Raw genomic sequence first — 16,797 nt, 5'->3', positions numbered from 1 at the left:
ACTACATCTACACTACACCTGTACTACATCTACACTACACCTGTACTACGCCTGTACTACATCTACACTACACCTGTACTACGCCTGTACTACATCTACACTACACCTGTACTACACCTGTACTACGCCTGTACTACATCTACACTACACCTGTACTACATCTACACTACACCTGTACTATGCCTGTACTACAGCTACACTACACCTGTACTACACCTGTACTACGCCTGTACTATATCTACACTACACCTGTACTACGCCTGTACTACATCTACACTACACCTGTACTACACCTGTACTACGCCTGTACTACATCTACACTACACTTGTACTACACCTGTACTACGCCTGTACTACATCTACACTACACCTGTACTACGCCTGTACTACACCTACACTACACCTGTACTATGCCTGTACTACATCTACACTACACCTGTACTACACCTGTACTACACCTGTACTACGCCTGTACTACATCTACACTACACCTGTACTACACCTGTACTACGCCTGTACTACATCTACACTACACCTGTACTATGCCTGTACTACATCTACACTACACCTGTACTACACCTGTACTACGCCTGTACTACATCTACACTACACCTGTACTACGCCTGTACTACATCTACACTACACCTGTACTACGCCTGTACTACATCTACACTTCACCTGTACTACGCCTGTACTACATCTACACTACACCTGTACTACACTTGTACTACGCCTGTACTACATCTACACTACACCTGTACTATGCCTGTACTACATCTACACTACACCTGTACTACGCCTGTACTACATCTACACTACACCTGTACTACGCCTGTACTACATCTACACTACACCTGTACTACATCTACACTACACCTGTACTACGCCTGTACTACATCTACACTACACCTGTACTACGCCTGTACTACATCTACACTACACCTGTACTACGCCTGTACTACATCTACACTACACCTGTACTACGCCTGTACTACATCTACACTACACCTGTACTATGCCTGTACTACATCTACACTACACCTGTACTACATCTACACTACACATGTACTACATCTACACTACACCTGTACTATGCCTGTACTACATCTACACTACACCTGTACTACGCCTGTACTACATCTACATTACACCTGTACTACATCTACACTACACCTGTACTACACCTGTACTACGCCTGTACTACATCTACACTACACCTGTACTATGCCTGTACTACATCTACACTACACCTGTACTACGCCTGTACTACATCTACACTACACCTGTACTACGCCTGTACTACATCTACACTACACCTGTACTACACCTGTACTACATCTACACTACACATGTACTACGCCTGTACTACATCTACACTACACCTGTACTACGCCTGTACTACATCTACACTACACCTGTACTACGCCTCTACTACGCCTGTACTACTTCTACACTACACCTGTACTATGCCTGTACTACATCTACACTACACCTGTACTACACCTGTACTACATCTACACTACACATGTACTACGCCTGTACTACATCTACACTACACCTGTACTACACCTGTACTACATCTACACTACACATGTACTACGCCTGTACTACATCTACACTACACCTGTACTACGCCTGTACTACATCTACACTACACCTGTACTACACCTGTACTACGCCTGTACTACTTCTACACTACACCTGTACTACGCCTGTACTACATCTACACTACACCTGTACTACGCCTGTACTACATCTACACTACACCTGTACTACGCCTGTACTACATCTACACTACACCTGTACTACGCCTGTACTACATCTACACTACACCTGTACTATGCCTGTACTACATCTACACTACACCTGTACTACGCCTGTACTACATCTACACTACACCTGTACTACGCCTGTACTACATCTACACTACACCTGTACTACACCTGTACTACATCTACACTACACATGTACTACGCCTGTACTACATCTACACTACACCTGTACTACGCCTGTACTACATCTACACTACACCTGTACTACGCCTGTACTACATCTACACTACACCTGTACTACGCCTCTACTACGCCTGTACTACTTCTACACTACACCTGTACTACGCCTGTACTACATCTACACTACACCTGTACTACGCCTGTACTACATCTACACTACACCTGTACTACACCTGTACTACGCCTGTACTACTTCTACACTACACCTGTACTACGCCTGTACTACATCTACACTACACCTGTACTATGCCTGTACTACATCTACACTACACCTGTACTACGCCTGTACTACATCTACACTACACCTGTACTACGCCTGTACTACATCTACACTACACCTGTACTACGCCTGTACTACATCTACACTACACCTGTACTATGCCTGTACTACATCTACACTACACCTGTACTACGCCTGTACTACATCTACACTACACCTGTACTATGCCTGTACTACATCTACACTACACATGTACTACGCCTGTACTACATCTACACTACACCTGTACTACATCTACACTACACATGTACTACGCCTGTACTACATCTACACTACACCTGTACTACACCTGTACTACATCTACACTACACCTGTACTACGCCTGTACTACATCTACACTACACCTGTACTACACCTGTACTATGCCTGTAAATACTATATTAGTGTAAAAGAAAGTACTTCAGCTCATCTGACTGTGTTTAAATCCCCGCTAAACCAGCAGCACGTGTCACCGCGACTCACCAGAAGAATATCTTGGACACGATGTTGGCAGTGGCCGCCGGGTTAGTCTTCATGTTTCTGGGGACCTGGTCCACGGTGGCCGGCTTAGTCTTCATGTCTTGGTCCATGGTGTCCTCTGGCCCGCTACAAGCTGCTGGTGTCGGCTATGTAAGGCTGGAGTAAACACATGTTACGGAAGGACCGGTTCCTCCACGCCGCGTTATGTAAGGTTCTGCACGCGAGCTACTCTGACAAAAAGGAAAGGGCTACCTTGAAACCCCGCCCCCTGTCAAATCTGATTGGCTGAAGGGAATTTGTCCGGGTGCGCTATTGGCTGAAAGTGTCGGTTCAGCCAGGAGGGATTGATTAAATCTCTCTCTTCTGTTTTTTAATAATCTACTTTTAATGTAAGTTTTAAAATCCAATCCCCTCAGATCAAATCTAAAATTGAATGTGTTTATTAGAATGTAAATTAACATTAGTCAACACAACCTTAAGAAAAATAAATATATTTGCAGTTGTTAGGCCACTTTACTAGGTACAATAGTTTATCAATGCCTATATATAAGTTATGTAAACCTCACAAAATCTGAAGATATTGAAAAAATATGAGGATTAGAAAACAAACTAAGCAAATACAAGTAATGGTGGATAATCAATTTGTACAAAGGCTTTGATATTGGACCAAGTAATGGGAGATTCTCATCATGATGAGGTGGAAGGTTCTCATGGTGATGAGGTGGAACGGGAGATTCTCATGGTGATGAGGTGGAACGGGAGATTCTCATGGTGATGAGGTGGAACGGGAGATTCTCATGGTGATGAGGTGGAACGGGAGATTCTCATGGTGATGAGGTGGAACGGGAGATTTTCATGGTAATGAGGTGGAACGGGAGATTCTCGTGGTGATGTGGTGGAACGGGAGATTCTCTTGGTGATGAGGTGGAACGGGAGATTCTCATGGTGATGAGGTGGAACGGGAGATTCTCATGGTAATGAGGTGGAAAGGGAGATTCTCATGGTAATGAGGTGGAACGGGAGATTCTCTTGGTGATGAGGTGGAACGGGAGATTCTCATCATGATGAGGTGGAACGGGAGATTCTCATGGTGATGTGGTGGAACGGGAGATTTTCATGGTAATGAGGTGGAACGGGAGATTCTCATGGTGATGTGGTGGAACGGGAGATTTTCATGGTAATGAGGTGGAACGGGAGATTCTCATGGTGATGAGGTGGAACGGGAGATTCTCATGGTGATGAGGTGGAACGGGAGATTCTCATGGTAATGAGGTGGAACGGGAGATTCTCATGGTGATGAGGTGGAACGGGAGATTCTCATGGTGATGAGGTGGAAGGTTCTCATGGTGATGAGGTGGAACGGGAAATTCTCATGGTGATGAGGTGGAACGGGAGATTCTCATGGTGATGAGGTGGAACGGGAGATTCTCATGGTGATGAGGTGGAACGGGAGATTCTCATGGTGATGAGGTGGAACGGGAGATTTGCATGGTAATGAGGTGGAACGGGAGATTCTCGTGGTGATGTGGTGGAACGGGAGATTCTCTTGGTGATGAGGTGGAACGGGAGATTCTCATGGTGATGAGGTGGAACGGGAGATTCTCATGGTAATGAGGTGGAACGGGAGATTCTCATGGTAATGAGGTGGAACGGGAGATTCTCTTGGTGATGAGGTGGAACGGGAGATTCTCATCATGATGAGGTGGAACGGGAGATTCTCATGGTGATGTGGTGGAACGGGAGATTTTCATGGTAATGAGGTGGAACGGGAGATTCTCATGGTGATGTGGTGGAACGGGAGATTCTCATGGTGATGAGGTGGAACGGGAGATTCTCATGGTGATGAGGTGGAACGGGAGATTCTCATGGTAATGAGGTGGAACGGGAGATTCTCTTGGTGATGAGGTGGAACGGGAGATTCTCATGGTGATGTGGTGGAACGGGACATTTTCATGGTAATGAGGTGGAACGGGAGATTCTCATGGTGATGAGGTGGAACGGGAGATTTTCATGGTAATGAGGTGGAACGGGAGATTCTCATGGTGATGCGGTGGAACGGCAGATTTTCATGGTGATGAGGTGGAACGGGAGATTGTCATGGTGATGAGGTGGAACGGGAGATTGTCATGGTGATGAGGTGGAACGGGAGATTCTCATCTTGATGAGGTGGAACGGGAGATTCTCATGGTGATGAGGTGGAACGGCAGATTTTCATGGTGATGAGGTGGAACGGGAGATTGTCATGGTGATGAGGTGGAACGGGAGATTGTCATGGTGATGAGGTGGAACGGGAGATTCTCATCTTGATGAGGTGGAACGGGAGATTCTCATGGTGATGAGGTGGAACAGGAGATTCTCATGGTGATGAGGTGGAACGGGAGATTTTCATGGTAATGAGGTGGAACGGGAGATTCTCGTGGTGATGTGGTGGAACGGGAGATTCTCTTGGTGATGAGGTGGAACGGGAGATTCTCATGGTGATGAGGTGGAACGGGAGATTCTCATGGTAATGAGGTGGAACGGGAGATTCTCATGGTAATGAGGTGGAACGGGAGATTCTCTTGGTGATGAGGTGGAACGGGAGATTCTCATCATGATGAGGTGGAACGGGAGATTCTCATGGTGATGTGGTGGAACGGGAGATTTTCATGGTAATGAGGTGGAACGGGAGATTCTCATGGTGATGAGGTGGAACGGGAGATTCTCATGGTGATGAGGTGGAACGGGAGATTCTCATGGTAATGAGGTGGAACGGGAGATTCTCTTGGTGATGTGGTGGAACGGGAGATTTTCATGGTAATGAGGTGGAACGGGAGATTCTCATGGTGATGAGGTGGAACGGGAGATTTTCATGGTAATGAGGTGGAACGGGAGATTCTCATGGTGATGCGGTGGAACGGCAGATTTTCATGGTAATGAGGTGGAACGGGAGATTCTCATGGTGATGTGGTGGAACGGGAGATTTTCATGGTGATGAGGTGGAACGGGAGATTCTCATGGTAATGAGGTGGAACGGGAGATTCTCATGGTGATGTGGTGGAACGGGAGATTTTCATGGTAATGAGGTGGAACGGGAGATTCTCATGGTGATGAGGTGGAACGGGAGATTTTCATGGTAATGAGGTGGAACGGGAGATTCTCATGGTGATGCGGTGGAACGGCAGATTTTCATGGTGATGAGGTGGAACGGGAGATTGTCATGGTGATGAGGTGGAACGGGAGATTGTCATGGTGATGAGGTGGAACGGGAGATTCTCATCTTGATGAGGTGGAACGGGAGATTCTCATGGTGATGAGGTGGAACGGCAGATTTTCATGGTGATGAGGTGGAACGGGAGATTGTCATGGTGATGAGGTGGAACGGGAGATTGTCATGGTGATGAGGTGGAACGGGAGATTCTTATCTTGATGAGGTGGAACGGGAGATTCTCATGGTGATGAGGTGGAACAGGAGATTCTCATGGTGATGAGGTGGAACGGGAGATTCTCATCTTGATGAGGTGGAACGGGAGATTCTCATGGTGATGAGGTGGAACGGGAGATTCTCATGGTGATGAGGTGGAACGGGAGATTCTCATGGTGATGAGGTGGAACGGGAGATTCTCATCATGATGAGGTGGAACGGGAGATTCTCATCTTGATGAGGTGGAACGGGAGATTCTCATGGTGATGAGGTGGAACAGGAGATTCTCATGGTGATGAGGTGGAACGGGAGATTCTCATCTTGATGAGGTGGAACGGGAGATTCTCATGGTGATGAGGTGGAACGGGAGATTCTCATGGTGATGAGGTGGAACGGGAGATTCTCATCATGATGAGGTGGAACGGGAGATTCTCATCATGATGAGGTGGAACGGGAGATTCTCATCTTGATGAGGTGGAACGGGAGATTCTCATGGTGATGAGGTGGAACGGGAGATTCTCATCATGATGAGGTGGAACGGGAGATTCTCATGGTGATGAGATGGACCGGGAGATTCTCATCATGATATGGTGGAACGGGAGATTCTCATGGTGATGAGGTGGAACGGGAGATTCTCATGGTGATGAGGTGGAACGGGAGATTCTCATCATGATGAGGTGGAACGGGAGATTCTCATGGTGATGAGGTGAAATGGGAGGTTCTCATGGTGATGAGGTGGAATGGGAGATTCTCCTCATGATGTGGTGGAACGGGAGATTCTCATGGTGATGAGGTGGAACGGGAGATTCTCAAGGTGATGAGGTGGAACGGGAGATTCTCATCATGATGAGGTGGAACGGGAGATTCTCAAGGTGATGAGGTGGAACGGGAGATTCTCCTCATGATGTGGTGGAACGGGAGATTCTCATGGTGATGAGGTGGAACGGGAGATTCTCCTCATGATGTGGTGGAACGGGAGATTCTCATGGTGATGAGGTGGAACGGGAGATTCTCATGGTGATGAGATGGAACGGGAGATTCTCATGGTGATGAGATGGAACGGGAGATTCTCATGGTGATGAGGTGGAACGGGAGATTCTCATGGTAATGAGGTGGAACGGGAGATTCTCTTGGTGATGAGGTGGAACGGGAGATTCTCATGGTGATGTGGTGGAACGGGAGATTTTCATGGTAATGAGGTGGAACGGGAGATTCTCATGGTGATGAGGTGGAACGGGAGATTTTCATGGTAATGAGGTGGAACGGGAGATTCTCATGGTGATGCGGTGGAACGGCAGATTTTCATGGTGATGAGGTGGAACGGGAGATTGTCATGGTGATGAGGTGGAACGGGAGATTGTCATGGTGATGAGGTGGAACGGGAGATTCTCATCTTGATGAGGTGGAACGGGAGATTCTCATGGTGATGAGGTGGAACGGCAGATTTTCATGGTGATGAGGTGGAACGGGAGATTGTCATGGTGATGAGGTGGAACGGGAGATTGTCATGGTGATGAGGTGGAACGGGAGATTCTCATCTTGATGAGGTGGAACGGGAGATTCTCATGGTGATGAGGTGGAACGGGAGATTCTCATGGTGATGAGATGGAACGGGAGATTCTCATCAAGATGAGGTGGAACGGGAGATTCTCAAGGTGATGAGGTGGAACGGGAGATTCTCATCATGATGAGGTGGAACGGGAGATTCTCATGGTGATGAGATGGAACGGGAGATTCTCATGGTGATGAGATGGAACGGGAGATTCTCATGGTGATGAGGTGGAACGGGAGATTCTCAAGGTGATGAGATGGAACGGGAGATTCTCATGGTGATGAGGTGGAACGGGAGATTCTCATGGTGATGAGATGGAACGGGAGATTCTCATGGTGATGAGATGGAACGGGAGATTCTCATGGTGATGAGGTGGAACGGGAGATTCTCATGGTGATGAGGTGGAACGGGAGATTCTCATGGTGATGAGATGGAACGGGAGATTCTCATGGTGATGAGATGGAACGGGAGATTCTCATGGTGATGAGGTGGAACGGGAGATTCTCAAGGTGATGAGATGGAACGGGAGATTCTCATGGTGATGAGATGGAACGGGAGATTCTCATGGTGATGAGATGGAACGGGAGATTCTCATGGTGATGAAATGGAACGGGAGATTCTCATGGTGATGAGATGGAACGGGAGATTCTCATGGTGATGAGGTGGAACGGGAGATTCTCATGGTGATGAGATGGAACGGGAGATTCTCATGGTGATGAGATGGAACGGGAGATTCTCATGGTGATGAGATGGAACGGGAGATTCTCATCATGAGGTGGAACGGGAGATTCTCAAGGTGATGAGATGGAACGGGAGATTCTCATGGTGATGAGATGGAACGGGAGATTCTCAAGGTGATGAGATGGAACGGGAGATTCTCATGGTGATGAGATGGAACGGGAGATTCTCATGGTGATGAGATGGAACGGGAGATGCTCATGGTGATGAGATGGAACGGGAGATTCTCATGGTGATGAGATGGAACGGGAGATTCTCATGGTGATGAGGTGGAACGGGAGATTCTCATGGTGATGAGATGGAACGGGAGATTCTCATGGTGATGAGGTGGAACGGGAGATTCTCATGGTGATGAGATGGAACGGGAGATTCTCATGGTGATGAGATGGAACGGGAGATTCTCATGGTGATGAGGTGGAACGGGAGATTCTCATGGTGATGAGGTGGAACGGGAGATTCTCATGGTGATGAGATGGAACGGGAGATTCTCATGGTGATGAGATGGAACGGGAGATTCTCATGGTGATGAGGTGGAACGGGAGATTCTCAAGGTGATGAGATGGAACGGGAGATTCTCATGGTGATGAGATGGAACGGGAGATTCTCATGGTGATGAGATGGAACGGGAGATTCTCATGGTGATGAAATGGAACGGGAGATTCTCATGGTGATGAGATGGAACGGGAGATTCTCATGGTGATGAGATGGAACGGGAGATTCTCATCATGAGGTGGAACGGGAGATTCTCAAGGTGATGAGATGGAACGGGAGATTCTCATGGTGATGAGATGGAACGGGAGATTCTCAAGGTGATGAGATGGAACGGGAGATTCTCATGGTGATGAGATGGAACGGGAGATTCTCATGGTGATGAGATGGAACGGGAGATGCTCATGGTGATGAGATGGAACGGGAGATTCTCATGGTGATGAGATGGAACGGGAGATTCTCATGGTGATGAGGTGGAACGGGAGATTCTCATGGTGATGAGATGGAACGGGAGATTCTCATGGTGATGAGGTGGAACGGGAGATTCTCATGGTGATGAGATGGAACGGGAGATTCTCATGGTGATGAGATGGAACGGGAGATTCTCATGGTGATGAGGTGGAACGGGAGATTCTCTTGGTGATGAGATGGAACGGGAGATTCTCATGGTGATGAGGTGGAACGGGAGATTCTCATTGTGATGAGGTGGAACGGGAGATTCTCATGGTGATGAGATGGAACGGGAGATTCTCATGGTGATGAGATGGAACGGGAGATTCTCATGGTGATGAGGTGGAACGGGAGATTCTCATTGTGATGAGGTGGAACGGGAGATTCTCATGGTGATGATGTGGAACGGGAGATTCTCATGGTTATGAGGTGGAACGGGAGATTCTCATTGTGATGAGGTGGAACGGGAGATTCTCAAGGTGATGAGGTGGAACGGGAGATTCTCATCATGATGAGGTGGAACGGGAGATTCTCAAGGTGATGAGGTGGAACGGGAGATTCTCCTCATGATGTGGTGGAACGGGAGATTCTCATGGTGATGAGGTGGAACGGGAGATTCTCATGGTGATGAGATGGAACGGGAGATTCTCATGGTGATGAGGTGGAACGGGAGATTCTCAAGGTGATGAGATGGAACAGGAGATTCTCATGGTGATGAGGTGGAACGGGAGATTCTCATGGTGATGAGATGGAACGGGAGATTCTCATGGTGATGAGGTGGAACGGGAGATTCTCATGGTGATGAGATGGAACGGGAGATTCTCATGGTGATGAGGTGGAACGGGAGATTCTCATGGTGATGAGATGGAACGGGAGATTCTCATGGTGATGAGATGGAACGGGAGATTCTCATGGTGATGAGATGGAACGGGAGATTCTCATGGTGATGAGATGGAACGGGAGATTCTCATGGTGATGAGGTGGAACGGGAGATTCTCATGGTGATGAGATGGAACGGGAGATTCTCATGGTGATGAGATGGAACGGGAGATTCTCATGGTGATGAGGTGGAACGGGAGATTCTCAAGGTGATGAGATGGAACGGGAGATTCTCATGGTGATGAGATGGAACGGGAGATTCTCATGGTGATGAGATGGAACGGGAGATTCTCATGGTGATGAGATGGAACGGGAGATTCTCATGGTGATGAGATGGAACGGGAGATTCTCATGGTGATGAGATGGAACGGGAGATTCTCAAGGTGATGAGATGGAACGGGAGATTCTCATGGTGATGAGATGGAACGGGAGATTCTCATGGTGATGAGATGGAACGGGAGATTCTCATGGTGATGAGATGGAACGGGAGATTCTCAAGGTGATGAGATGGAACGGGAGATTCTCATGGTGATGAGATGGAACGGGAGATTCTCATGGTGATGAGATGGAACGGGAGATTCTCATGGTGATGAGATGGAACGGGAGATTCCCATGGTGATGAGGTGGAACGGGAGATTCTCAAGGTGATGAGATGGAACGGGAGATTCTCATGGTGATGAGGTGGAACGGGAGATTCTCATGGTGATGAGGTGGAACGGGAGATTCTCATGGTGATGAGATGGAACGGGAGATTCTCATGGTGATGAGATGGAACGGGAGATTCTCATGGTGATGAGATGGAACGGGAGATTCTCATGGTGATGAGGTGGAACGGGAGATTCTCATGGTGATGAGATGGAACGGGAGATTCTCATCATGATGAGGTGGAACGGGAGATTCTCATGGTGATGAGATGGAACGGGAGATTCTCATGGTGATGAGATGGAACGGGAGATTCTCATGGTGATGAGATGGAACGGGAGATTCTCATGGTGATGAGGTGGAACGGGAGATTCTCATGGTGATGAGATGGAACGGGAGATTCTCATGGTGATGAGATGGAACGGGAGATTCTCATGGTGATGAGATGGAACGGGAGATTCTCATCATGAGGTGGAACGGGAGATTCTCAAGGTGATGAGATGGAACGGGAGATTCTCATGGTGATGAGATGGAACGGGAGATTCTCAAGGTGATGAGATGGAACGGGAGATTCTCATGGTGATGAGATGGAACGGGATATTCTCATGGTGATGAGATGGAACGGGAGATGCTCATGGTGATGAGATGGAACGGGAGATTCTCATGGTGATGAGATGGAACGGGAGATTCTCATGGTGATGAGGTGGAACGGGAGATTCTCATGGTGATGAGATGGAACGGGAGATTCTCATGGTGATGAGGTGGAACGGGAGATTCTCATGGTGATGAGATGGAACGGGAGATTCTCATGGTGATGAGATGGAACGGGAGATTCTCATGGTGATGAGGTGGAACGGGAGATTCTCATGGTGATGAGATGGAACGGGAGATTCTCATGGTGATGAGGTGGAACGGGAGATTCTCATTGTGATGAGGTGGAACGGGAGATTCTCATGGTGATGAGATGGAACGGGAGATTCTCATGGTGATGAGATGGAACGGGAGATTCTCATGGTGATGAGGTGGAACGGGAGATTCTCATTGTGATGAGGTGGAACGGGAGATTCTCATGGTGATGATGTGGAACGGGAGATTCTCATGGTTATGAGGTGGAACGGGAGATTCTCATTGTGATGAGGTGGAACGGGAGATTCTCAAGGTGATGAGGTGGAACGGGAGATTCTCATCATGATGAGGTGGAACGGGAGATTCTCAAGGTGATGAGGTGGAACGGGAGATTCTCCTCATGATGTGGTGGAACGGGAGATTCTCATGGTGATGAGGTGGAACGGGAGATTCTCATGGTGATGAGATGGAACGGGAGATTCTCATGGTGATGAGGTGGAACGGGAGATTCTCAAGGTGATGAGATGGAACGGGAGATTCTCATGGTGATGAGGTGGAACGGGAGATTCTCATGGTGATGAGATGGAACGGGAGATTCTCATGGTGATGAGGTGGAACGGGAGATTCTCATGGTGATGAGATGGAACGGGAGATTCTCATGGTGATGAGGTGGAACGGGAGATTCTCATGGTGATGAGATGGAACGGGAGATTCTCATGGTGATGAGATGGAACGGGAGATTCTCATGGTGATGAGATGGAACGGGAGATTCTCATGGTGATGAGATGGAACGGGAGATTCTCATGGTGATGAGGTGGAACGGGAGATTCTCATGGTGATGAGATGGAACGGGAGATTCTCATGGTGATGAGGTGGAACGGGAGATTCTCAAGGTGATGAGATGGAACGGGAGATTCTCATGGTGATGAGATGGAACGGGAGATTCTCATGGTGATGAGATGGAACGGGAGATTCTCATGGTGATGAGGTGGAACGGGAGATTCTCATGGTGATGAGGTGGAACGGGAGATTCTCATGGTGATGAGATGGAACGGGAGATTCTCATGGTGATGAGATGGAACGGGAGATTCTCATGGTGATGAGGTGGAACGGGAGATTCTCAAGGTGATGAGATGGAACGGGAGATTCTCATGGTGATGAGATGGAACGGGAGATTCTCATGGTGATGAGATGGAACGGGAGATTCTCATGGTGATGAAATGGAACGGGAGATTCTCATGGTGATGAGATGGAACGGGAGATTCTCATGGTGATGAGGTGGAACGGGAGATTCTCATGGTGATGAGATGGAACGGGAGATTCTCATGGTGATGAGATGGAACGGGAGATTCTCATGGTGATGAGATGGAACGGGAGATTCTCATCATGAGGTGGAACGGGAGATTCTCAAGGTGATGAGATGGAACGGGAGATTCTCATGGTGATGAGATGGAACGGGAGATTCTCAAGGTGATGAGATGGAACGGGAGATTCTCATGGTGATGAGATGGAACGGGAGATTCTCATGGTGATGAGATGGAACGGGAGATGCTCATGGTGATGAGATGGAACGGGAGATTCTCATGGTGATGAGATGGAACGGGAGATTCTCATGGTGATGAGGTGGAACGGGAGATTCTCATGGTGATGAGATGGAACGGGAGATTCTCATGGTGATGAGGTGGAACGGGAGATTCTCATGGTGATGAGATGGAACGGGAGATTCTCATGGTGATGAGATGGAACGGGAGATTCTCATGGTGATGAGGTGGAACGGGAGATTCTCATGGTGATGAGGTGGAACGGGAGATTCTCATGGTGATGAGATGGAACGGGAGATTCTCATGGTGATGAGATGGAACGGGAGATTCTCATGGTGATGAGGTGGAACGGGAGATTCTCAAGGTGATGAGATGGAACGGGAGATTCTCATGGTGATGAGATGGAACGGGAGATTCTCATGGTGATGAGATGGAACGGGAGATTCTCATGGTGATGAAATGGAACGGGAGATTCTCATGGTGATGAGATGGAACGGGAGATTCTCATGGTGATGAGGTGGAACGGGAGATTCTCATGGTGATGAGATGGAACGGGAGATTCTCATGGTGATGAGATGGAACGGGAGATTCTCATGGTGATGAGATGGAACGGGAGATTCTCATCATGAGGTGGAACGGGAGATTCTCAAGGTGATGAGATGGAACGGGAGATTCTCATGGTGATGAGATGGAACGGGAGATTCTCAAGGTGATGAGATGGAACGGGAGATTCTCATGGTGATGAGATGGAACGGGAGATTCTCATGGTGATGAGATGGAACGGGAGATGCTCATGGTGATGAGATGGAACGGGAGATTCTCATGGTGATGAGATGGAACGGGAGATTCTCATGGTGATGAGGTGGAACGGGAGATTCTCATGGTGATGAGATGGAACGGGAGATTCTCATGGTGATGAGGTGGAACGGGAGATTCTCATGGTGATGAGATGGAACGGGAGATTCTCATGGTGATGAGATGGAACGGGAGATTCTCATGGTGATGAGGTGGAACGGGAGATTCTCATGGTGATGAGATGGAACGGGAGATTCTCATGGTGATGAGGTGGAACGGGAGATTCTCATTGTGATGAGGTGGAACGGGAGATTCTCATGGTGATGAGATGGAACGGGAGATTCTCATGGTGATGAGATGGAACGGGAGATTCTCATGGTGATGAGGTGGAACGGGAGATTCTCATTGTGATGAGGTGGAACGGGAGATTCTCATGGTGATGATGTGGAACGGGAGATTCTCATGGTTATGAGGTGGAACGGGAGATTCTCATTGTGATGAGGTGGAACGGGAGATTCTCAAGGTGATGAGGTGGAACGGGAGATTCTCATCATGATGAGGTGGAACGGGAGATTCTCAAGGTGATGAGGTGGAACGGGAGATTCTCCTCATGATGTGGTGGAACGGGAGATTCTCATGGTGATGAGGTGGAACGGGAGATTCTCATGGTGATGAGATGGAACGGGAGATTCTCATGGTGATGAGGTGGAACGGGAGATTCTCAAGGTGATGAGATGGAACAGGAGATTCTCATGGTGATGAGGTGGAACGGGAGATTCTCATGGTGATGAGATGGAACGGGAGATTCTCATGGTGATGAGGTGGAACGGGAGATTCTCATGGTGATGAGATGGAACGGGAGATTCTCATGGTGATGAGGTGGAACGGGAGATTCTCATGGTGATGAGATGGAACGGGAGATTCTCATGGTGATGAGATGGAACGGGAGATTCTCATGGTGATGAGATGGAACGGGAGATTCTCATGGTGATGAGATGGAACGGGAGATTCTCATGGTGATGAGGTGGAACGGGAGATTCTCAAGGTGATGAGATGGAACGGGAGATTCTCATGGTGATGAGATGGAACGGGAGATTCTCATGGTGATGAGATGGAACGGGAGATTCTCATGGTGATGAGATGGAACGGGAGATTCTCATGGTGATGAGATGGAACGGGAGATTCTCATGGTGATGAGATGGAACGGGAGATTCTCAAGGTGATGAGATGGAACGGGAGATTCTCATGGTGATGAGATGGAACGGGAGATTCTCATGGTGATGAGATGGAACGGGAGATTCTCATGGTGATGAGATGGAACGGGAGATTCTCAAGGTGATGAGATGGAACGGGAGATTCTCATGGTGATGAGATGGAACGGGAGATTCTCATGGTGATGAGATGGAACGGGAGATTCTCATGGTGATGAGATGGAACGGGAGATTCCCATGGTGATGAGGTGGAACGGGAGATTCTCAAGGTGATGAGATGGAACGGGAGATTCTCATGGTGATGAGGTGGAACGGGAGATTCTCATGGTGATGAGGTGGAACGGGAGATTCTCATGGTGATGAGATGGAACGGGAGATTCTCATGGTGATGAGATGGAACGGGAGATTCTCATGGTGATGAGATGGAACGGGAGATTCTCATGGTGATGAGGTGGAACGGGAGATTCTCATGGTGATGAGATGGAACGGGAGATTCTCATCATGATGAGGTGGAACGGGAGATTCTCATGGTGATGAGATGGAACGGGAGATTCTCATGGTGATGAGATGGAACGGGAGATTCTCATGGTGATGAGATGGAACGGGAGATTCTCATGGTGATGAGGTGGAACGGGAGATTCTCATGGTGATGAGATGGAACGGGAGATTCTCATGGTGATGAGATGGAACGGGAGATTCTCATGGTGATGAGATGGAACGGGAGATTCTCATCATGAGGTGGAACGGGAGATTCTCAAGGTGATGAGATGGAACGGGAGATTCTCATGGTGATGAGATGGAACGGGAGATTCTCAAGGTGATGAGATGGAACGGGAGATTCTCATGGTGATGAGATGGAACGGGAGATTCTCATGGTGATGAGATGGAACGGGAGATGCTCATGGTGATGAGATGGAACGGGAGATTCTCATGGTGATGAGATGGAACGGGAGATTCTCATGGTGATGAGGTGGAACGGGAGATTCTCATGGTGATGAGATGGAACGGGAGATTCTCATGGTGATGAGGTGGAACGGGAGATTCTCATGGTGATGAGATGGAACGGGAGATTCTCATGGTGATGAGATGGAACGGGAGATTCTCATGGTGATGAGGTGGAACGGGAGATTCTCATGGTGATGAGATGGAACGGGAGATTCTCATGGTGATGAGGTGGAACGGGAGATTCTCATTGTGATGAGGTGGAACGGGAGATTCTCATGGTGATGAGATGGAACGGGAGATTCTCATGGTGATGAGATGGAACGGGAGATTCTCATGGTGATGAGGTGGAACGGGAGATTCTCATTGTGATGAGGTGGAACGGGAGATTCTCATGGTGATGATGTGGAACGGGAGATTCTCATGGTTATGAGGTGGAACGGGAGATTCTCATTGTGATGAGGTGGAACGGGAGATTCTCAAGGTGATGAGGTGGAACGGGAGATTCTCATCATGATGAGGTGGAACGGGAGATTCTCAAGGTGATGAGGTGGAACG

The 16,797-nt window shown here is 48.3% G+C and overlaps 2 protein-coding genes across 2 annotated transcripts in view; both read right to left on the bottom strand.

The window, feature by feature from the left end:
• The window catches only part of LOC306773875 (ATP-binding cassette sub-family C member 4-like), a gene marked incomplete at its 3' end in the record, with an annotated part of 45,929 nt that extends 42,997 nt beyond the window's left edge, over positions 1–2,932 (bottom strand). Inside the window, exon 1 of the mRNA XM_079263819.1 lies at positions 2,755–2,932. Coding sequence (XP_079119945.1) covers positions 2,755–2,861 — 107 coding nt within the window. The 5' untranslated portion in view covers positions 2,862–2,932. The remainder of the gene's footprint in view (positions 1–2,754) is intronic.
• LOC306774178 (uncharacterized protein) overlaps positions 1–16,797 on the bottom strand; it is a gene marked incomplete at its 5' end in the record, with an annotated part of 644,048 nt that overhangs the window by 344,504 nt on the left and 282,747 nt on the right. The window lies entirely within an intron of this gene.

Source organism: Telmatherina bonti, assembly GCF_933228915.1.
Source record: "Telmatherina bonti genome assembly, chromosome: 24".
Classification (NCBI taxonomy): domain Eukaryota; kingdom Metazoa; phylum Chordata; class Actinopteri; order Atheriniformes; family Telmatherinidae; genus Telmatherina; species Telmatherina bonti.
Note: the sequence above shows the minus strand (reverse complement) of the source record. Positions and strands in the feature narration are given on the sequence as shown.